The sequence below is a fragment of the Monodelphis domestica genome, chromosome 1, assembly GCF_027887165.1.
Source record: "Monodelphis domestica isolate mMonDom1 chromosome 1, mMonDom1.pri, whole genome shotgun sequence".
NCBI classification, from domain to species: Eukaryota; Metazoa; Chordata; class Mammalia; order Didelphimorphia; family Didelphidae; genus Monodelphis; species Monodelphis domestica.
In genome coordinates, this window is record NC_077227.1 from 485,500,156 (window position 1) to 485,523,385 (window position 23,230).

Consider the following 23,230-nt stretch of genomic DNA (forward strand, 5'->3'; position numbering starts at 1 on the left):
ATACCTTAGGAGTAAGGCAACCATAGTACCAACATTTTATTTCCAGAAGAAAATAACTTTATCTTTTAGATTAGCTTTCATCTAGACATTAATGAGATACCTTCTAATTGTCAAAAATTTTAAACATTACTCTCTCCTCACAGCTGTGACTTACCTTCTTGTCCAAAATGCAAATCCTAAAGTTCCCTTTATGAAGTTATGGAATGTTTAATAAGAAGATAGGAATTAGCCTTATGGAAAGCAAAGTCTCTGAAAATGTCATCTGTATATTACTTTATGCTAATTTTACATTAATTAATGTTAGAGCAAAATGGAAAGGCTTTGAAAGCACCAAATAACCACATTAATACAACATGAGCTTTACTAATGAGCAAAATAATTAGTGGAAAATAGCTTACAAGTGTTCATGTCAACTTGTGATAACCTAACAAAAGGAAGCACAGTATTATCATAGCAATTACTTTCTTGCCAAAGAGAATGAGCCAGGTGAAAGAAAACTAGCCAAATATGCATTTCTAGGGAAAGTTAACTATACAAATGTACCTGAGGAAGAATTAAAAAACAAATTCCACTAAAATAACCCAGTGTTGGTAGATCAGTCTTCAGAAGATTTTGTAATTTCTGTATATGAGAGATGCTATTTACATTCTGTGAGGCAAAATAAAACCCATCAAATTGCTGCTGGAAGGGGGCAACTGGGGAACTCAGTGGATTGAGTCAGGCCCAGAGGTGGGGAAGTCCTAGGTTCAAATCTGACCTCAGATACATCCCAGCTGTGTGACCCTGGGTAAGTCACTTAACCCCCATTGCCTAGCCCTTCCCACTCTTCTGTCTTAAAACCAATACACAGTATTGGTTCTAAGATGGAAGGTAAAAGTTTAAAAAAAAATACTGCTGGATACAGCTAGTACTACTGACTCTGAGAATGGTAGAAGAAAGTTTCAGTGAAGTGTCTGAAACCACCATTGCACCCTCTTCACATTGCCAGAGCATCAAAAGCTAATACATAGAAGGCTGTGACTGGGCTTAAGCACTCTGCAAATCTTAAAAGTGCTATTAATGTATGACTGTTACTATAGCAGGATTTTCACCATTGAGTTAAGTATGCATAGGACTCACTTCTGTCTTTGAGGAAATATGTACATGTTACCTCTAGCAATAGGTGAAAAAGTTGATTGGTGATCAATTGCCTTCAGTGGTTGGGTAAAAGACAAGTGTCATATTAATAGATTCAGATAAAATAGTTTGGCCCCACTTCAAGGTTTAATAGCAAACATCTCGCTCGATTAGAGAATCCTAGAACTTCACAGATAAACTTCAGATAACTTCATATTTGGAGGTCACCTAATCCTACCTTTTCATTTTAGAAATGAAGAGATTGAGGCCAAGAACAATGAAAGGACTTGCTCATGGTCATGCTACAAGTGAGCCAAACAAGGAGAAAAACATTAGCTTCCTGTTTGGGGAATGCACCAGATTAAATACACAGTAATAAAGTTAATATTTCTGCCTCTTTTCCTACTAGATTCTGGTAGAAATATCCTGAGGATACAGAAAAGGAAAAACAAAGCTGACTCCTTTGCAGTTATCCAAAGGTCATTAAAAACTTGGTTTTTTAACATCTCACATTATATATGAAATTATGATCAAAATGGTCACATGATTTAGACAGAAAGCAAATTAGGGGAGCATGGAACAGTTTACCAGTCAGATCCATGAATAAGGGAAGAATTTATGACCAATCAAGAGAATGAGAGAATTATAGGCTGTAAAATGAATAACTGACTACATTAAAAAGGTTTTACACAGACAACACCAATGACAATAGAGATAAGGAAAATAGGAAACTGGGGGGGAGGGGGATTATGGCAAGTTCCTCTGATAAAGGCTTCATTTCTCAATATGTAGAGAACTAAGTCAAATTAAAAAAACAAAAACCCTTACCTTCTACCTTAGAATTGATATTGTATATTGGTTACAAGGCAGGAGAGGGGTGAAGACTAGGCAAAGAGGGTTAAGTGACTTGCCCAGGGTCACACAGCTGGGAAATGTCAGAGGCCAAATATGAACCCAAGGCCTCCCATTCTCTAGGCCTGGCTCTTCATCCACTTAGCCACCAAGTTGCTCCCTTGAAGTCAAACTTATAAGAATACAAGTTATTCCCCAATTGACAAATGATCAAAGAATATGAACAGGCTTTCCAGAAGAAAAAATCAAAGCTATCTATGGTCATTTGAAAAAAAATGCTCTAAATCACTATTAGAGAAATGCAAACTGAATCAACTCTGAGATACCACCTCATACCTATCAGATAACAGAAATGAAAAATGACAAATGCTGGAGGGGATATGGGAAAATGAGGACACTAATGCACTATTGGTGGAGTTGTAAACTGATCCAATCATTCTGGAGACCAATTTGGAACTATGCCCAAAGGGCTATAATACTGCATATCTTTTGACTCAGAAATAGCAGTACTAATAATATTCCAAAGAGATTAAAAGGAAAAGGACCTATATGTATAAAAATATTTATAGAAACCCTTTTTGTGGCTGCAAAGAATTGGAAATTGAGAGGATGCCTTCTAATTTGGGAATGGCTGATCAAGCCACTGTGGTTATGTTGTGATGGAATGCATTTGAATTATATATAAGAAATGATGAATAGGATGGTTCAAAAACACCTGAGAAGAATTAAATGAATTGAAGCAAAGTGAGAACCAGAACATTGTACATTATAAAGATGATAAATTGTGAATAATGTAGCCATTCTGATCAATACAATGATCCCAAGTCAATTCCAAACGATTTATGATGAAAAATACTATCCATTTCCAGATAATTGATAGTCTGAATGCAGACTGAACCATATTTTTTCACTTTATTTTTTCTGTAACATGGAAATATATTTTGCATGATTTCATGTGTATATTTGATATTACACTTCTTGCCCTCACAGTGAAAAGAGAATACAGAACTCAAATTTTTTAAAAGAATGTTAAAAACAATAATTTTAAAAGGTATCATGCTAAAAAATAAAAAAATTAAATTAATAAAGACTTGGTTTTTGTATTCTCTCAGCCCAAAATAAAGGTAGCTACAATAAGATATATAGTGTAATGACAGTATGATGACTTTTGCTTTCTGTCTTATGCTGCCACTGCATGGCTAAAAATCAAAGAGAAATGGTATTCTGGAGGGGACAAAGAAGCAAAATAATTGGAATTTTAACAAATTACTTTTAGAACTACTCTGAAAAAAATTCTAAGAATACAACTTTTAAATTAATAATAATAAATATTTGGTAGTATTTGGTTTCTTTCAACAAGACAATTCCTACAGGAAAAAGAATGAATTGTTAATGCATAAATCATTGCTGCCTTAAGAATTCTGGGACATTTTCATCTGTGAAGCTTGTTTAACAGAAAGGTATTATTAAAGCATTTTCAAATCTGCTTATAACAATGTCAAGTTCTGCTATAAAACAATGCATTTATTTATGCTGTCCCTAATGAACAAATAGTCCAAATAAATGTAAGGCAAATTAGATTAACTGCAGTAGACTTGAAGATCTTTCCCTAAAGGAGAAATCGGCTTGAAATGGTAAAAAATTTTAGATTGAAAAGTAAATGTCAAACACAACTTATCTTCTTCAAAAGGACCTTTATTCAGATCTACGGTTTTAACATTCATCTCCACAAACCTGTACATACTCCTCCAAAAAGCTAAAGTATGACTGATTTTGTTAATATAGACGGGTATTGACAGTTATTAAATATTATAAAAATAAATCCATTTCACTAAAGCATTTTCATAGTCTGACATTTTCATGCAACATTGATAAAATAAACACAGTGTTTGAAAGAATCAACCAAGCACAGCAATTATGTAAGGCAAAAAATGTGGCTCCGTAAGAGTGTAACTCAGGACGTGTGCTGGCATTCTGGGTAGAAGCAAAAAGCATATTTTTTCCACATGCTAGCTATAAAAACATACCCAAATCACTTGTCTGTGTTCTATCCAGTAACTTTACAGAGAATTAAGTATTGCTGTAGTATACCACTGCCCCAAGACACACAGTTTATACTTTTACAAAAGAGGCTTTGATAACAATTTACCAAATTATGTATTGTTCTATATAGCCTTCATACCAAGTGATGACAAAAGAGTGGTGCGTGCACGTTGGAAAAAAATTGACAGTAAGTATGGAGAAGATAAGAAAACAGAATAAATTTAGGAAATGTTAGAAAAAAGCAAGTTAGTGTGCTATGCCTATAATTATAAACCATGTTATCACGTGTCAACTACCAGCAGGCTACTGGTGATCCAAAGTCTTTTGTAACCATTCTGGTTATAGAAAAGATCTTTGGGAGATTAAAAATATATATATATATCTAAATGCTGAGGCATAAGAAAATCAGGATTTTCCAAAGATTTTCTCATCAATGACCCTTTTTCTCTTCTATTGACAGACACATTGCTTCACATCTACTTTTTAATCTCTGAGACAGAAAACTTAGCATCCAAGATTAGAAGTAGCGAGGATATTTTTAACCCTGGAGAGCTTTCACCAGTTTGAATCTTCTAAGTAACTTAAATATGCCTTTTATTGCAATCTTTTCCCAAAGACAGAAGACCTCAAAATCATAGGATCTTAAGATTTAGAACTGGAAAGGACCTTAGATGGTATATAGGAAAGGAGCCCAGAGTGGTTTACCCAAGGCTACAAAGCAAGTTAGTGGCAGAGGCAGGAATGAAACCTAGATCTTTTGAGTCTACTGATGGGGCCCTTATGACTTTACCATGCTACTTCTCAAGTTGCTGCTCAATGATAATTTATAAAAAAGTTTAAGCAGGTCATTTTTTTCATGGATTTGAGTCTGTTTCACATTTTATTACTTACACCTAATAGGCATTAAGACATAGCAACTCGGCCTGCCAAGCATTTTATTCACCATTGCTCAATAGCTTTCTTTGCTAGTTGTTCCAACAATTATCACATAACAGTATTATTAGATGTTTGTTAAATGCTCAGAAAGGGGCAACAGTGGTGAACTCAAGGTTTCCCAGAATGCTTTTCCCCTATTACATTCTTCACCAAAGCCATCTTGACATTTAGAATTCACTTTTGCTCCATCAAATGGGTTATTTCAGGCAGAATGAGTCTGAACATGCATCAGAAATTGCAGAGATGGAGACTAACAGGAAAAATAATGAGCAAGGGGAAAGGGAAGTTTATTTTCCAACCCATCCTGCCAAGTACAAACAAATAAAGGTATCCTTGGTGCCATCTATTTGTTTTCCCCCTATTTCTCTGTGTCTAGGAACTGTAACATAGATAGATTTGCAATCAATCTATGTTTAAGTTCTTAGGTACTTTTCAAGAACCACAAAGTACATTTTGGCACTCTTTCCTAAAATCATTTTGTTTTACTTATAGGCCTTTTATAGAGGTATAAAGTATTTTGGAGGTGTCTTGGTTTTTGTGGCAGCCTTAGAGGCAAGATGGGGAATGGGAATGCAAACCTGCACAGGTCTCCTTTATTTTATCTCCCTTAACTGAGGCAAGTACTCCTAAGGTAAAAGTGCTGCTTATTCTTAAGGACTTCACTGTGTCCTTTGCTTTAGCTAGGCACCACCAGGCTACCCCATACAAATACTGTGTTGGCCACGATAATGTAAACAATATTAAAGTCAAATAAAACAAAAGAAAATTTTGTCCAGTCTTCCTAGACATTAGACAGCTTTTTGTTCAATTTCTGAAACACTGACTGGCTCCAGTTTATACAAAGGCGGTAATTATGCCTAGAAAAAAACAACAACGTGGCCTGAATTTGAGTTTCAATTGGGAAAAATCACACACACACACACACAAAATCAGGCTTGGTTAGTGTAGTTCTAGTCTAAAGATGTTTTAAGTTATCCAATGCAGATGTTTTGATCTAATCATGAAAATATTACCCTGCAAAATAATGAAATTTGGGCGTTAAGTTTTTTTAATGTCAACTAAACATAGGTCAGTATTCAAAATACAAATAGACAATTTTTGCATGAGTCAAAAACCATATCATTAGAAAGCATGATCATACTTTAAAAGAATTTTTATCATTAAAATGCTAATAAAGAACATTTCACTTTATCCTAATGTTTTACAAAAATGATGATAAAGTTTAAGTGTCATTACTTTCATGTATTAAGTGTTTTATAGGCATGGGTATGAAAAAGAAGCATTATACAATAAATATAAAATGAATATTAAAATTTTATTAACCACCTTTGTTACTTTCTTATCCTTTTAAAAGAAAGCATATAGGAACCAGTGCTTTTTTAGCAGGGCTACATTATCCTAGTTAGCCTCTCTAAACCCTCCAAATACCAACTCATTTATTATGAGGCTGGGTATCTAACACTATAAAGAACCCACTTGTGTCTGGGATAAGGACTATTACTGGATCTATGATTCTCACTGGGACAAGGAACTCTCGGGTAAGAAAATTTCCTCTACTAATGCAGGTCACATCTTCTCTGTAATTTACAGCTTTAGAGTTCCTAGAGCACTGAAAGTCAATATGTATCAGAGGCAGGACTTGGAACTCAGGGCTTTGGGGCTTTGATGTTAACTTTCTGTCCACTATGCCATGCTGCCTTTCTCTTCAAAACAGCAAATAAAATGTTTTTCTCTGCCTCCCCCACTCCCCCCCAAATACAGTGAATGTGAATGTACTTCAGAGCTATATCTGTCTTGAATTTTTATAACTTACCTGCATGCTTACAGAATGAACTCACACCATGACTGCCTTTCTTCAGCTGAAGAGCCTGGCTTTACGTGCACAGAAAATAACCCTCTGACTTCTTTACTATATTTTGCATTGGCAGATACTTAAAAATCTGCTTTGTGAAAAATATTATGCACTTGAATCCTCAAATGCATCAAGAAGTCAACCTTCAAGTTCATTTTAAGAATATGTAAAGTTGTTGGTAAAGAGAACTGCGGTCATCATTGAATGACTATAAACTCAGCAGTAACACAGCTGCTTTCCAGTTTCTAATGGTTACCAAATTAAAAGCTTTCAAAACAAGTCTTGGCTTTAAAAAGGGTTTTAATTGCAAACATAATATTCAAGCCAAACAGAAAACTATAATCCCTTTTCTTTAGAAATGTATGACTTTGTAACCTAACTCAATATTATGTATATATGTATATATGTATATATATACAATAAATTGATCTGCAATTCAAATAGCTCTGACATTATATGGCTTTGACATTTCTACACAAAGAAAAATAAGTCACTTTGATGACCACATGTGCTTAAGACAGATATACCTATTATTTCTTAAATAATTCTAGTTATACCATTTGAATTAAATTCTGCCCTCCCCAACCCCCTTGCCCTCCAACAATCAGATGTGATTCAGTAATGTTTTAGAACATGCATATCAAGGGGAAAAAAAAAACCCACGATTCTATGAATACATATGAAGTGCTTTCAAAACTGACTAGACACTAGAGGCATTAAATGCTTTTTCCAGAATGAAAAGTCAGTATAAATAGTACCAAACTCTACAGGCCTGACTTACTCACACATGGCTAAAAGCAGCCTTGAGTGTTTTTCTTCCATGTTTCTATGAACATTTTTAATCATTCTAGATTGTAACGATGTTTTACTCTGGATAGTACTTAGATGTTGATTAATGCATACCTTGCTTGTGACCAAAATGCTAAATCAGTTGTTTTGTCATCAGTATTTATTAAGTAATGTTTACAGGACCCCCAAATAAAAAAATATGTTATTTGGTAGCTTTTTATCCAATTCAGTCTGACATGCTGTGTTTTGTATAGATTCGCCTCTGTATCACCATCATTTTATAGTAGTTCTTTATACCTTCAGAACCTTCAGTTCTTTATACCTATCGGGATAGTTTCCAAGATCCATCTCTTCTCCTCTCATACTTATTTATATTCACTGGTTCAACTTCTGAATACTTGAAGAAGCCCTTTTTTTGCTTCACTACAAGTAGAAACATGGATGTCTTCCTGTTACTTCTTTAAATGTTGTTAGAGTTAAGAGGGTGCTTGTAAACTAAACCAGCCACAGTCAATTTCTGTCACATGAAAGGGAATCACAAAGAATTTTCCTTTTTTAAAACTTAGTGAAAACTTGATGATTTCAAGTGCAACTTTATGGTGAGAACACAATAGCAATTAAATTTTTGGCAATCAAAAAACTAATAAGAATTAAATCCTTGATCAGTGAATGATGCTATTTCCATTAAAATTGCTGTTACAAAAGCTGGTTTCTGCTATTAACAAAACCAGAAGAGCTGGCTTGAAGTGGAGTGTGACCTCTCCATGTCCCCATGTCCTGAAGAATCTGTTCCAATGGTTCAGTATATATCAGGACAGTCTGAGAAATTTCTGTCAAAGTATCTACCCGAATATAACCAGTCAGCAGTTCCAGTATGTGGGTTAACACCTTGATAAAACCACCTGTAGAAAAAAAGATGGATAAGAAAATATTTCATTAAAGGAAAAAAAAACTTTTCTTCATCAAGCCAGCATTAGGCAAGTCACTTCACCTCTACTGGCTTTAGGTGGCTCATTTGGAAAATGAAGGGGGTTGGTAGGAATGACCTATGATTTCCCTTCTGGCTCTAGATTTATGATTCTATGAAGCAGAGATAACTGACTTTTCTGTAATTTACAATTCCAGTTCTTCCCCAAATGATCTTTCCATTAGATCTAAGATATCAAATAAATCTAGTGAGGTTTGTTGACATTTCTGTTGAATGCAAAACTATTAGCAAATTAGTGATGAAAAAGATATATGGCTATATCATATGCATTTATATGTTTAGCTAAGTACAAGATAAAATAATTTATCAAGGTAAATAAAAGTTTTAAAAATAATATTAACTCAAGAATTTTCAAAATAAAGAAAAAAATAAAAAAATACAGCCTATAGTTACTTTTTATTTACCCTTACCTTCTACCTTAGAATCAATACTATGTATTGGTTCCAACGTAGAAAATTGGTAAGGGCTCAGCAATGGGGGTTAAGTGACTTGCCCAGGGTCACATAGTTAGGAAGGGTCTGAGGTCATATTTGAACCCAGAACCTCCCATCTCTAGGCCTGACTCTCAATCCACTGAGCTACCCAGCTGCCCCTATAGTTACTTCTAAATTTATATCTTGGATTCTAAACATGTCAGGGATATTGCTTCCTTAAAACCATACCAGATTTCAGGGTGAGGGATAGGTAATTGATCTAGAAGCAGAAGATATTGGGAATCTTCAATAACAAAGGTATCAAAACATTTTAAACTAAGTCAACAACCCCTAGGGACATCTTTAAGGACTAAAACAGGACTTGCTTGCTATAATTTAAACTGCTGGAAAAAAAAAAAACTAGTCCTATTTTTGTGCTACTTTTCTTAGGAGAAGAGAATAAGCATTAAACATAAGCAAAGTGCTTTTTACAAATACTATCTCATAGAGGAGCAGAACCAGGAGAACATTGTACACAGAAACTGATACACTGTGGTATAATCGAACATAATGGTCTTCTCCATTAGTGGCGGTGTAATGTCCCTGAATAATCTGCAGGGATCCAGCAGAAAAAACACCATTCATAAGCAGAGGACAAAATGTGGGAGTAGAAGGAAAAGCAACTGCCTGACTACAGCGGTTGAGGGGACATGACAGAGGAGAGACTCTAAAGGAAACCCTAATGCAAATATTAACAACATAGCAATGGGTTCGAATCAAGAACACATGTAATACCCAGTGGAATCATGCATCGGCTACGGGGGGTAGGGGGGAGGAAAAGAAAATGATCTTTGTCTTTAATGAATAATACTTGGAAATGAACAAATAAAATATTATAAAAAAAAATACTATCTCATACAAAAAAAATACTCACTTTAACCAACTGAGTTGTCCAATATATGCTATATACTTGAAGGTCTCTAAGGAAGAGAACCTACAACCTTTTAAGGCAGCTCTTTCTACTTTTGGACAAGTGTTAAGTAAAGTTTTTCCTAGTATCAAGTCCAATAGACTTTTTTACAACTTCTACCAATTGTTCCACCCCCACATCTACCTCACCTTAGTCAAACAGAACAAATTTAATTCCTATTCCACATAATTGCCCTTCAAATACTTGCAGATAGCTAACATGTTTCCTCATAATCCTCTCTTCCCAAAACTACAAAAATGCCCAAATTCCTTCAAACCATTCTCACATGACACACTGTTGTTGTTGACCATCTTGGTGGTCATCCTTTTGACCCTTTTCAGGTTTAGTAATGTCCTTATGCTGTGGCATTCAGCACTGGACACCACTCTCCAGAAAGATGTTAAGGGGAAAATAACCTTCCTGTTCCCAAAAGTTCTGTTCCTGTGTCTTTTTTGGCTATATTACACTGCTAACTCATTTTGAGCTTTCCATCCACCAAAACTCTCACATATTTTTCCTCCATCTTATATTTGTAAGTTTGATTTTATTTTTATCTGAGTTCAAAACCTTATATTTATCCTTTCTGAGTTTTGTCTTATTAAATCTAGCATTAACATTCTGGTCATTCAAGATCTTTTGGGATCCTGTCATCTATTGTGTTAATTCTCCCTCGCAGTTTTGTATCACTTATAAATCTGATGATCAGACATGCCATCCTTATTCAAATTATTGATAAAAAATATTAAACAGCACAGGGCTAAGCAAAAAGACCCTTAGGGTAATCCCCTAAATATATCGCTTGCCACAGTGTAACTAAACCATTACCAACTACTCTTCTAATTCATCTCTTTCAACATTCTCCTCAAGTAAAGTACAAGGTACTTTATCAGAAGATCCAAGGAAGAAGCTATGGATTCTACTTCTTAGGATGCATTCCACTCTGGGACAGCTTACAATGGGATAAACAAGAAATCATAGTTGTTATTTTAGAGTATTCCAGTCTTTTAATTAAGAATTTAATACAAATTAGTGATGCAAACTCCTTTCTTTTTCATGCTTTTAATATTACACTCCTAATCCAAAGAAATGATGAAACTAAAGATAATCACATATAAAAATGTTCAAATATCTTAACTAAAGAGAAGTATTTAATTAGTTCTAATAATGAAACAAATTTGACTGTATTAATATATCGTTTGCATGTTCTTTCAATCTGTTCCTGGATTAAAAAACTAAAAACCTTCAAACTGATGTTTCACTAAATCTCAAGGGTTAAGAAAGAAAAAATAAAATACATGATTAAATTACTAATCTATCTGGTATGAAAGGCAGCTTTCAAGCATGAATTTTAGACTTTTAAAAGAATATTGTTCATAGGCCAATCTCCCTAATGAATATAGATGCAAAAATCTTAAATAGGATACTAGCAAAAAGACTCCAGCAAGTGATCAGAAGGATCATTCACCATGATCAAGTAGGATTCATACCAGGGATGCAGGGCTGGTTCAACATTAGGAAAACCATCCACATAATTGACCACATCAACAAGCAAACTAGCAAGAATCACATGATTATTTCAATAGATGCAGAAAAAGCCTTTGATAAAATACAACACCCATTCCTATTAAAAACACTAGAAAGCATAGGAATAGAAGGGTCATTCCTAAAAATAATAAACAGTATATATCTAAAACCAACAGCTAATATCATCTGCAATGGGGATAAACTAGATGCATTCCCAATAAGATCAGGAGTGAAACAAGGATGCCCATTATCACCTCTACTATTTGACATTGTACTAGAAACACTAGCAGTAGCAATTAGAGAAGATAAAGGAATTGAAGGCATCAAAATAGGCAAGGAGGAGACCAAGTTATCACTCTTTGCGGATGACATGATGGTCTACTTAAAGAATCCTAGAGATTCAACCAAAAAGCTAATTGAAATAATCAACAACTTTAGCAAAGTTGCAGGATACAAAATAAACCCACATAAATCATCAGCTTTTCTATATATCTCCAACACAGCTCAGCAGCAAGAACTAGAAAGAGAAATCCCATTCAAAATCACCTTAGACAAAATAAAATACCTAGGAATCTACCTCCCAAGACAAACACAGGAACTATATGAACACAACTACAAAACACTCGCCACACAACTAAAACTAGACTTGAACAAATGGAAAAACATTAACTGCTCATGGATAGGACGAGCCAATATAATAAAAATGACCATCCTACCCAAACTTATTTATCTATTTAGTGCCATACCCATTGAACTACCAAAATACTTCTTCACTGATTTAGAAAAAACCATAACAAAGTTCATTTGGAAGAACAAAAGATCAAGGATATCCAGGGAAATAATGAAAAAAAACACATATGATGGGGGCCTTGCAGTCCCTGACCTAAAACTATATTACAAAGCAGCAGTCATCAAAACAATTTGGTACTGGCTAAGAAATAGAAAGGAAGATCAGTGGAATAGACTGGGGGAAAGCGACCTCAGCAAGACAGTATACGATAAACCCAAAGATCCCAGCTTTTGGGACAAAAATCCACTATTTCATAAAAACTGCTGGGAAAATTGGAAGACAGTGTGGGAGAGACTAGGAATAGATCAACACCTCACACCCTACACCAAGATAAATTCAAAATGGGTGAGTGACTTAAACATAAAGAAGGAAACCATAAGTAAATTGGGTAAACACAGAATAGTATACATGTCAGACCTTTGGGAGGGGAAAGGCTTTAAAACCAAGCAAGATATAGAAAGAATCACAAAATGTAAAATAAATAATTTTGACTACATCAAACTAAAAAGCTTTTGTACAAACAAAACCAATATAACTAAAATCAGAAGGGAAACAACAAATTGGGAAAAAATCTTCATAGAAACCTCTGACAAAGGTTTAATTACTCATATTTATAAAGAGCTAAATCAATTGTACACAAAATCAAGCCATTCTCCAATTGATAAATGGGCAAGGGAAATGGATAGGCAGTTCTCAGATAAAGAAATCAAAACTATTAACAAGCACATGAAGAAGTGTTCTACATCTCTTATAATCAGAGAGATGCAAATCAAAACAACTCTGAGGTATCACCTCACACCTAGCAGATTGGCTAACATAACAGCAAAGGAAAGTAATGAATGCTGGAGGGGATGTGGCAAAGTAGGGACATTAATTCATTGCTGGTGGAGCTGTGAACTGATCCAACCATTCTGGAGGGCAATTTGGAACTATGCCCAAAGGGCGACAAAAGAATATCTACCCTTTGACCCAGCCATAGCACTGCTGGGTCTGTACCCCAAAGAGATAATGGACACAAAGACTTGTACAAAAATATTCATAGCTGCGCTCTTTGTGGTGGCCCAAAACTGGAAAATGAGGGGATGCCCATCAATTGGGGAATGGCTGAACAAACTGTGGTATATGTTGGTGATGGAGTACTATTGTGCTAAAAGGAATAATAAAGTGGAGAAGTTCCATGGAGACTGGAACAACCTCCAGGAAGTGATGCAGAGCGAGAGGAGCAGAACCAGGAGAACATTGTACACAGAGACAAACACACTGTGGTATCATCGAACGTAATGGACTTCTCCATTAGTGGTGGTGTAATGTCCCTGAACAACTTGCAGGGACCCAGGAGAAAAAAACACCATTCATAAGCAAAGGATAAACTATGGGAGTGGAAACACCGAGAAAAAGCAACTGCCTGAATACAAAGATTGAGGGGACATGACAGAGGATAGACTCTAAATGAACACTCTAATGCAAATACTATCAACAAAGCAATGGGTTCAAATCAAGAAAACATCTAATGCCCAGTGGACTTACGCGTCGGCTATGGGGGGTTGGGGGGGGGGGAGGAAAAGAAAATGATCTATGTCTTTAATGAATAATGCTTGGAAATGACCAAATAAAATATATTAAAAAAAAAAAAAAAAAAAAAAAGAATATTGTTCAAAAGGGATTAGTCCTAGGAATTGAGAATTTATTTCAGAACATTTTAGTCAACTGTCATGAAATTTTATTGGGTCTTTCAGTGGGGAAAAATACTTAATTTATTTTGGGGAGAGACAAATATAGAAATTTTTATAATCTTTACAGAAATCCATATTTCTCTAATCACATTTCAGTACCAGAAACCAAATGCAATGAATTAAAATAATTTGATTTCAGAATATGACTTTAATAATTACCAAAAAAAGTCAAACAACACACACACACAGGATCACAAAAAACCTGGAACAAGTTATATGAAGTGATACAAAGTGAAATAAGCAGAACCAGGAGAACATTGTACATAGTAACAATAATAGTGTATGATAATTAACTTGATAAATAGCTTGATTATTATCAATAAGGCAAGGATCTAGGACAACTACAAAGGACACAGAATTAAAAAGGCCATCCACCACCATAGAAAGAATCTTCACTTTATTTCTTCCATAAATTTTTCTCTAGTGTAAGCAATAGAATATAGAAATATGTATTATATGATAACACATGTACCTATATCACATTACCTACCCTCTTGGGGAGATGGGAGGAAGAAAATATAGAATGCAAAATGTCAGAAAATGATTATTAAAAATCCTATAGACACATAATCTGGAAAAAATTTAAAGATTTTAATATACATATGTACCCTAAATATATTTTATACATATTTAGGTGTGTCTAAAGAGAGAGAGACACACACAAATATACATAAACACACATATACACACACACAGCAAATAGCAAGTTTGGTTCTATATAGTATATAGTGATTGAAATGACTGAGGAAACAAGGGTTAGAGTTTTCTAAATACAGGGGGAGAGATTTTTATGCATTAAAAGAAAGCAATTAATAGGACATAAGCCAGAATATAAGATTAGGTTATCTGATTTCTAATTGGAGGAAAGATTAGGAATTTTCTGAGTTGGCAGGTGAACTCCAAGATGGAGGGAACACTGAACAAGTGGAGTTCCCTTAAATCAGAAAAAAAAAAAGGAATCCCACTATTCTCCAAGCATCTGTATTCAATCAAAGGAACAAGAAAACATTAACTGATTGATCAGGACAGGGTCAGTTTTCAGATAAGACGTATGGGTTGCTTGAAATGTATAACTGGGAAAAGACACCTTACATCCCCCTCTGCATACCTCCTTTTCCCCTTTCAATTGTCTTTTCTTTTGTTTTCCCCCATTAGATTGTAAGATCCTTGAAGGCAGGGACTGTCTTTTTCATATTTGTATCTCCAGCACTTATGTCCTTGGCACTTAAAAAGCCCTTGGTATATGTTTATTGACTATTGATATTTGGGGCCATGTCCAAAAACAGATATCTCATTTTTCATATCTAGACCATTCCTTTCTCTGTCAGGTAGATTGATCATCAACTTTCTGGAATCTTGGCTAGTCTTTGCAGTGACCAGAAGTCTTAATATCTTCAGTGTCATTTATCTTTACAATGTTGTGTTATTTTATAAAGGGTTCTCCTGGTTTTGTTCATTTTACTCTTTATCTGTTCATATATATATATATTTGTATTTTTCCTTTTTCTTTTAATACTCCAATTAGTTTGTAATGTCAGCTCTCAAAGTACTCTCTTCATTATCATAGGCTTTCAAAATTCATCCATGCCTTTTTTATCCTGAGCATCTCTTGTTTATGTCTTTCCATAAACATGCTACCCTATGTGCTGGAGGTCTCTGATTCTTTTAATATCACATTTGTAGTCATACAGTACTTGGGATTTTCATCTAATATCTCTTGCTAGAGGGCAGCTAGGTAGACAGAGTAGGGACTGGAGTCTGAGTTCAAATCCAGGTTCAGACATTAATGAGTCATGTGTCGTAGGACAAGTCACTGAAATCTTGTTTGCCTCAGTTTCCTCATCTGTAAAATGAGGATAAAAATAGCACCTAACTCTCAGGGATGTTCCAAGGATCAATTGAAATAATATTTGTAAAATGCTTGGCATAGTGCCTGGCACAGAGTCGATGCTATATAAATGCTGCTATTATTATTGTTATCATTATCATCATCGCTATATAACTAGTCTACAACCTTTTCTGGTCATATATCTCCTGAATGGTACTTCATGTTGCTTCTGGTACATAACCCTTGCCCTGTTAATAATATAGAGTCTACCAATGCCCACCACAGAGCTATTTCCTCAAAGCCACTAGCAATTCTTTGGAGAATAAAGTGTTCCACAATTCAGTCATACAGACAGATGAGAACACTTGTTAAGTAGACAGAAAAAAAAGTTAAGAGTTACTGAAATTTCTGTGTAATTCTCTCCAAATTCCTGGCCCCCTATTTTTCTCTTGGTCATGCACACTTTCCAAGGTTTGAGTCTACCAGGCATTTTCCACTTGATTTCACCTATGTGGACTGTAAAGCTAATCTATCTGGAATATTAAACCTCTTACAAGAAGAACAATGCCATGTACAACAGGAAAATTTCTTGGACCTTTGAGTATCCCTCTTAGGGCTTAGTGCTAGAATTGGCAAACATTTTTGGCACACATGCTTCTCTATTGTTTTTCTCCTGAAAATGAGTGGATCAAAACATTAACCCTATTGCTGAAGTTAGCAAGCAAATTTGTACAAGCATAACAAATAATTGGATGATATCTTGTTTGAAGAGGACTTCTGTTTTCATTTTAGTTCTGCCAAATTAAAATTTTTTTAGACAACAAATAAAAAACCCAGTGGAATCTTTTTTTTTTTTCTGAACCTTAAAAGATGGTCCACTGTAAAATATAATTTCTGAAAGCTTGCCTCTTCCTGTCTCAAATTTTCTTCAATAATCCTTTTAATTCATATGAAGATCAGTTTTGGAAACATGTGGATTAGTAGAAACACTACTAGATAGAGCTGGTGTACCTGGGCTTAAATCCTAGTTTTTGTCACTTATAAGTTGAATGACCTTATATAAGTCATAATTTTTCTGTGTTCCAATTGATTAGTTTGTAAAATAAGGGGGTTGGACTTCATCTAATATCATTAAAATTCCAAGTTTATGATCCTTTGACGTCTCCTTCCCTGCTTTTTAGGGGGAGAGAATTACAATTCATTATTTTTACAAATAATTTGGCATGTGTCCCTTTTTCAGATTCCTTAAGAATCAATCCCTGTCATATCAAAGTATGAAAAAATTATTTTATAGAGCTAGAAAAATAATAACAAAATTCATTAGGAAGAATAAAAGGTCAAGAACATCAAGGGAATCAATAAAAAAAATGCAAAGGAAGGTAGTCTAACAGTACCAGACTGTACGATAATGCTAAAATAATCAAAATAATTTGGTACTGATTAAGAAACAAAGTTGGTGGATCAGTTGAATAGAGTAGGCAAACAAATACATAGTAGTAAATGATCACAGTAATCTAGTGTTGGACAAACCCAAAGATTCACACTTTGGGAATAAAAATTCACTATTTGACAAAAACTGTTAGAAAACTGTAAAGGAGTTTTGACAGAAGCTTTAGGTCTAGACAAATGTCTTAAACCGTATACCAAAATACAGTTGAAATGGGTACATGCTTTATACATAAAGGATGATAAAGGGGAGTATGGAATAGTTTACCTGTCAGATCTACGATAAAGGAAGAATCTATGACTCAACAGGAGATAAAGAGAATAATGAGATATGAAACAGATAATTTTGTTAATATCAAATTTAAAAGGTTTTGCACAAATAAAAAGAATCCAGCCGAGATAAAAAGAAAAGCCAGAAACTTGGGAAGGGGGGGTGGAATTTACAATAAGTTTCTCTGATAAAGGCCTCATTTCTCAAATATATGAGTCTAATTTATAAGACTTTAAGTAATTATCCAATTGATAAATGGTCAAAGGATAGGAACAAGCAGTTTCCAGAAGAAGAAATCAAAGCTAACTATAGTTACATAAAATTGCTCTAAATCTCTATTGATTAGTGAAATGAAAACTAAAACAACTCTGAGGTACCACTTCACACCTATCAGATTGGCTAATACGACAGAAAAGGAAAAGGACAAATGGAGGGAAGATGGAAAAATGAGGATACTAATGTACTGTTGGCAGCATTGTAAACTGATCTAAAAATTTTGGAGAGCAATTTGGAACTATGGCCAAAGGGCTATAAAATTACGCATACCCTTTGACCCAGCAACAGCACTACTACATCTGTATTTCAAAGAGATTTTTTTAAAAAAGGAAAAGGATCTAAATATTCAAAAATATTTACAGCACCTCTTTTTATAGTACAAGGAATTGGAAATTGAAAGGATGATCTTCAACTGAGTAATGACTAGAAAAGTTGTGGTATATTATTGTAATGAAATACTATTATGCAATGAGAAATGATGAACAGGATAATTTCAGAAAAACCTGGGAAAACTTCTGTGAACTGATGCAAATTAAAGGGAGCAGAACCAGGAGAACCTTGTATACAATAAAAGTAATATTTTACAATGATCAATTGTGAAAGACTTAGTTATTCTGATCAATACAATGATCTAAGACAATCATGAAGAATTTATGATAAAAAATGCTATTCAAATCCAGAGAAAGAACTGATGGAGTCTGAATGAAGATCAAAGCAATTTCTCTCTCCTTCCTTCCTTCCTTCCTTCCTTCCTTCCTTCCTTCCTTCCTTCCTTCCTTCCTTCCTTCCTTCCTTCCTTCCTTCCTTCCTTCCTTCCTTCCTTCCTTCCTTCCTTCCTTCCTTCCTTCCTTCCTTCCCTCCCTCCCTCCCTTCCTTTTTCTTTCTTAACTTTGTCTGTGTTTTCTTTCACAACATGGCTGATAAGGAAATGGCTGATGAGTTCACATGACTGCTCATGAATAATCAGTCGTATCTGACTCTGTGTCTCCATTTGGGGTTTTCTTGCAAAGATACTGGAGTGGTTTGCCATTTCCCAATCCAACTTCACACATGTATAATCTATATTAAATTGCTTGTCTTCTCAAGGTAGGAAAGAGGGAAGAGAGGTATGAAGTGAATTTGGAATTCAAAATTTTAAAAACAAATGTTAAAAGTTGTTTTCACATTTAATTGGAACAAATATATTAAAAATATATTTAAGTCAATCCTTAAATGTCCCCCCTAAATTGTGAAGACCTCCTCCTTATATGGTCTGGCCCAAGTTGTTTTCCTTGCTTTTGTTATTTCCATTTCTACTTCCACATACAATAAATATGGTGGTTCCATTGTCAAAGATAAGGAATATAGTTTGTTACAAATTTTTGACATCTCTTCCATTCATCAACCAATCATTATCTTATTTTCATCTTTAAATGCTTTTAACTTAATCTGTTTTAACTGGGTCTTGTGCCAATCTTTCCCCTCTTTTATTTCTCCTTGTTTTGGGACAAGGAGATATTGCTCATAATTTTATGAAATTTTACAAGTAAATTTATATTCCACACTTCTTTTTCCATGTTTCTTGACTGGCTAATGTGATGTGGCAGCTAGGTGGTACAGTAGATAAGCACTATGCCTAGAGTTAGAAAGATCTAAGTTCAAATGTGGTCTCAGACATTATGTGACCCTGGATAAAATCTCTTAACTTCTGTGCCTCTGTTTCCTCAACTCAGGCTGTTGAGAGAATCAGAGAGAATATTTGTAAAGTACTTGGCACAATACATGGAACATAATAGGTGTTGAATAAATGCTTTTTCTACTCTTCTTCTTTTAGCTTCCTCATTCTGGTGATTGTTTTTGCTTTAATGCCATAGGAAATTATGATAATTTGTGATGATAAATTTTCCTTTATCCATTTCCCACTTTTTACATTAATAGCTTGTTTGAATAGGTAACAATAATAAAAGTGATTTAAGGCTTACAAAGCATTTTTATAAACCTAATCTCATTTTCTCCTCACAACAATATTGGGAAGTAGGTACTATTATTATCCTTATTTTGCAAATAAGGAAATGGAAACATAGATAGGTTAAGTGACTTGCCCAGGGTCATACAACTAGTTAAATGTCTGAAGCTGAATTTGAACTCAGGAATTCCTAGCCCTAAATCCAAAGTGGTATACACTTCTCCATTTAGATGTCTGTAAATTAAGTTTGGGATGATTTAAATTTCAGTTACAAGTTGTCATAATTGCATGCCATATTATCTTGTCATTTTTATCTTTAATTCTCTTTCAATAATGATTCTAATAAGCTTATGCGCTGATTGTACACAGACAACTGCTTCAAAATAACTCTCACATCAGTAAACAATTGTTTCCTGTCTATTGAGATATATTCAATTTCATTTTTTGTAACTGTGAAATTGTTTAATGCTTAATTACTTTCTAACTCTTCTTGGCAATCATATTCATAATATAAATCTTCTGTGTAGTCTTTAAGTTACTGGCATCAATTGTTACTCAAATCTGAACCATAATTCCCAAGGTATTTTTCAACATCTCTGCTTATACCCACCTTTGCATTGTAGCCATTGAGCATTAAGGGAAATGATGATTTAATCTGAATGCTCTTATTGAGGTTTTTTTTTTTAAACCTCTATATCTCATCATTCAACACAATAAATATTGGTGTATAATTAACAATTATTTTCATGTTAGTCATTTTGCTTTGTTCTTATCATAAGTACTACAAGGGGAAATTACCATTTATCACATAAAATTAATTTTTTTGTTTTCTTAAGATATACAATGAAACTAATTCAATCAACTCCTTTAATGTGCTTCTCCAAAGAAAATCAGGAGCCATTCTTCTGTTTAAACTGCATCTTTCTTATATCTTCTGGTTTTATTAATGGTGAGAATGTATATACTGATATGATTCAATTCTTCTAATGTGCTGGCTCACTGGCATCAGACAAGAAGCTCCCATTTAGGGTACCAACAGCACATCAGTAAAAAAAAATCAAAAACCTTTTTAGAATTGCTATGGCCATCAAAACTATCTTTCATTCCATGACTACCCACGAGCTCTGAAAATGATTCATTCTTTGCACTAAGAACTCTTTTTTCATCACTGTAGAAACAGAAGGATATTGGCACAGGACAGCCATTTTCTCCTTTTGCTTTCATAGGTTGCTAAGACCAAAAAATTCATGATCATCTAATTGCTAGATTATTAGTGATAAGTTTGTCATGCTTTTGATTAATTTTTTTGTGGTTAAAGTTATAATGAGATTTGGACCAGACAAAGCACATACCACCAACTGGGTTTGTTGACACTATCCTTTTAAAAACTTACCTTGTGTTCCATTCTTCCTCATCTTTGTCACGATCCTTCCGGGATTGTCTTTGCTTTTCTTCTAGTCTTTCTTTTTCCTGACTGGCTAAATCTAGGATAAATGTGTGATTCTTTAGAAATAAATCTTAATGGAAGGAATTTCTAAATAAAATATATAGAGATAAAAATCATAAATGAGCAGATATAATGGAAAAAAGGATTGGCTCTAATATTCTTTTTTGAAAAGCTAAGCTAAAAAAAGCTTAATCTTTAAGTTAAATTCCATTTTTGTTGGGAAATTATGGACAGTGTTTATATTTTCATGACAAGAAAACTAAAAAGTATCACCAAAAAATATGAAAGACAAAAAAATAAGCTCCAATAACAAAACATTGTTCTTGATTCTCCATCTTTTTAAAAAACTAACATAGCTTTAGCATCTGTGCCTTATTAAACTTCATGTTCCTAGAATGAATGAAAGAGCTGAATATAAAGGTTTGCAGATCACAAGAAAGAACAATGGGAGAATAATTTGGTAGATAAACAAACCCAACAATAAAGACTAAATTAGGGGAGTCGCTATGCTCCAACACAGCCTGCTTTAAGTTTGAGCAGTCTCCATCTTTTAAAAGTGATAGGTTCACCTTTGCCTTATACTTTCTTGAAGGCTCAATTCAAAGCCCACATTTAGAAGGAGGCCTTTCCCAGTCCACTCAGCTGTTGATGCCTTCCTCTTTCAGACTACCTTTCATCTGCTCTCTATATGTCTTATACATACATACTTAGTTACATACATATCCTTTCTTCCACTTGAATTTAAGTTCATTTGGTTTTTATTTATATTTCTAGCACTCAGAATATAGTAAATGCTTAATAACTGCTTGCTGAGTGACAGTGGCATTTATTTACCTATTTTTAATGACAGGAAATTAAATTTATTTTTCAACATTGTATAACAATCTTTAGAGAAACTCTGGCTTATCTAAACTAGGTTGGGAACTACTGACTTAAAGTTCTCTGTCTGAAGTGCCTGCATGATTTTAGTATCAACAAGAATGAAAGACAGAGCTATGAACAAAGGAGGTTTTATCATTCAACAATAAGAAACATACCCATGTCACCATTTTCCATGCTTCTGATATCTGGACGAAGGCGACAATCTGTAGGAGGTAAAATCTTTTCCATACCCTTTTCTAATTCATTGAGGGTCACAGTAAATCTGGTAAAATTATACATCTGGAAAAAACATACATGAAAAAAGTTACTACTATAAATTCTATTTATTTTTGCATACCAGGAATTAATTTTTAAGTTGAGATTATTATGGCCAAATCCCCCCAATACCCCATCTCCTGCCAAGCAAAAGAACAAAAAACCTTTCTCTGATTCAGCTTGAAATATAAAATAGCAACAGCTAGGTGGCTCAGTGGATAGAGAGCCAGGCCAGGAAACAGGAAGTCCTGAGTTAAAATATGACCTCAGGTTTTTTTTTTTCCCCTAGCTGTGACCCCTTGGAAAGTCACTTAACCCTAATTGTCTAGTCCTTACCACTCTCTGAACCAATACTTGGTGACAATTCTAAGACAGAAGGAAAGGGTTTTTGCATGCGTGCACCCCCCCTGCCCCCCATTTCATTATTAGTACACTATTTTCTTAAAGATTTATTTCATGAACATACATTTAATACTGTTCCTATTGTAATTTTAAAATTAATTGCTAATAATCTAGCTTAACTAATAATGTCTATTCTTTCCTAATAATGCAGTTAACTGATTAGTTAACTCTTTAAATTTTTATGAAGGACTCCTGTGGGGGAGGAGAACCTGAAAATATGTATAAAGTTGTAGTCCCACACAAAATAAAATGGTTCATCATTCTATTACTTGGGATCAACACTGGTTATTGCATTCCACTGCCTATACTGGTCTCCTGGGTCTGCAGCTATACTGCATCAATTCTTGTTCTTCTCAGTTCCTCATACTCATTACTAACTACTGGTTCAATAATATTCTTGTTCTATTAATTCACCACAATCTGTTCTGCCTTTCTTCAATCAAAGGGCATCTACTTTGGTATAGTATATATT

General features: G+C 34.3%; 1 protein-coding gene across 6 annotated transcripts in view; it reads right to left on the bottom strand.

Annotated features, from left to right (window-relative positions):
* Positions 1-3,645: 3,645 nt before the first annotated feature.
* OSBPL2 (oxysterol binding protein like 2) overlaps positions 3,646-23,230 on the bottom strand; it is a 145,792-nt gene continuing 126,207 nt past the window's right edge. For all 6 annotated transcript variants that reach the window (XM_007475614.3, XM_016427564.2, XM_016427565.2 and 3 more), the window contains 3 exons: positions 22,257-22,380; positions 21,166-21,256; positions 3,646-8,490 (listed from right to left, as the gene is read on the bottom strand). In XM_007475614.3, the coding sequence (XP_007475676.1) occupies positions 8,388-8,490; positions 21,166-21,256; positions 22,257-22,380 (318 nt within the window). In that variant the 3' untranslated portion in view covers positions 3,646-8,387. The remainder of the gene's footprint in view (positions 8,491-21,165; positions 21,257-22,256; positions 22,381-23,230) is intronic.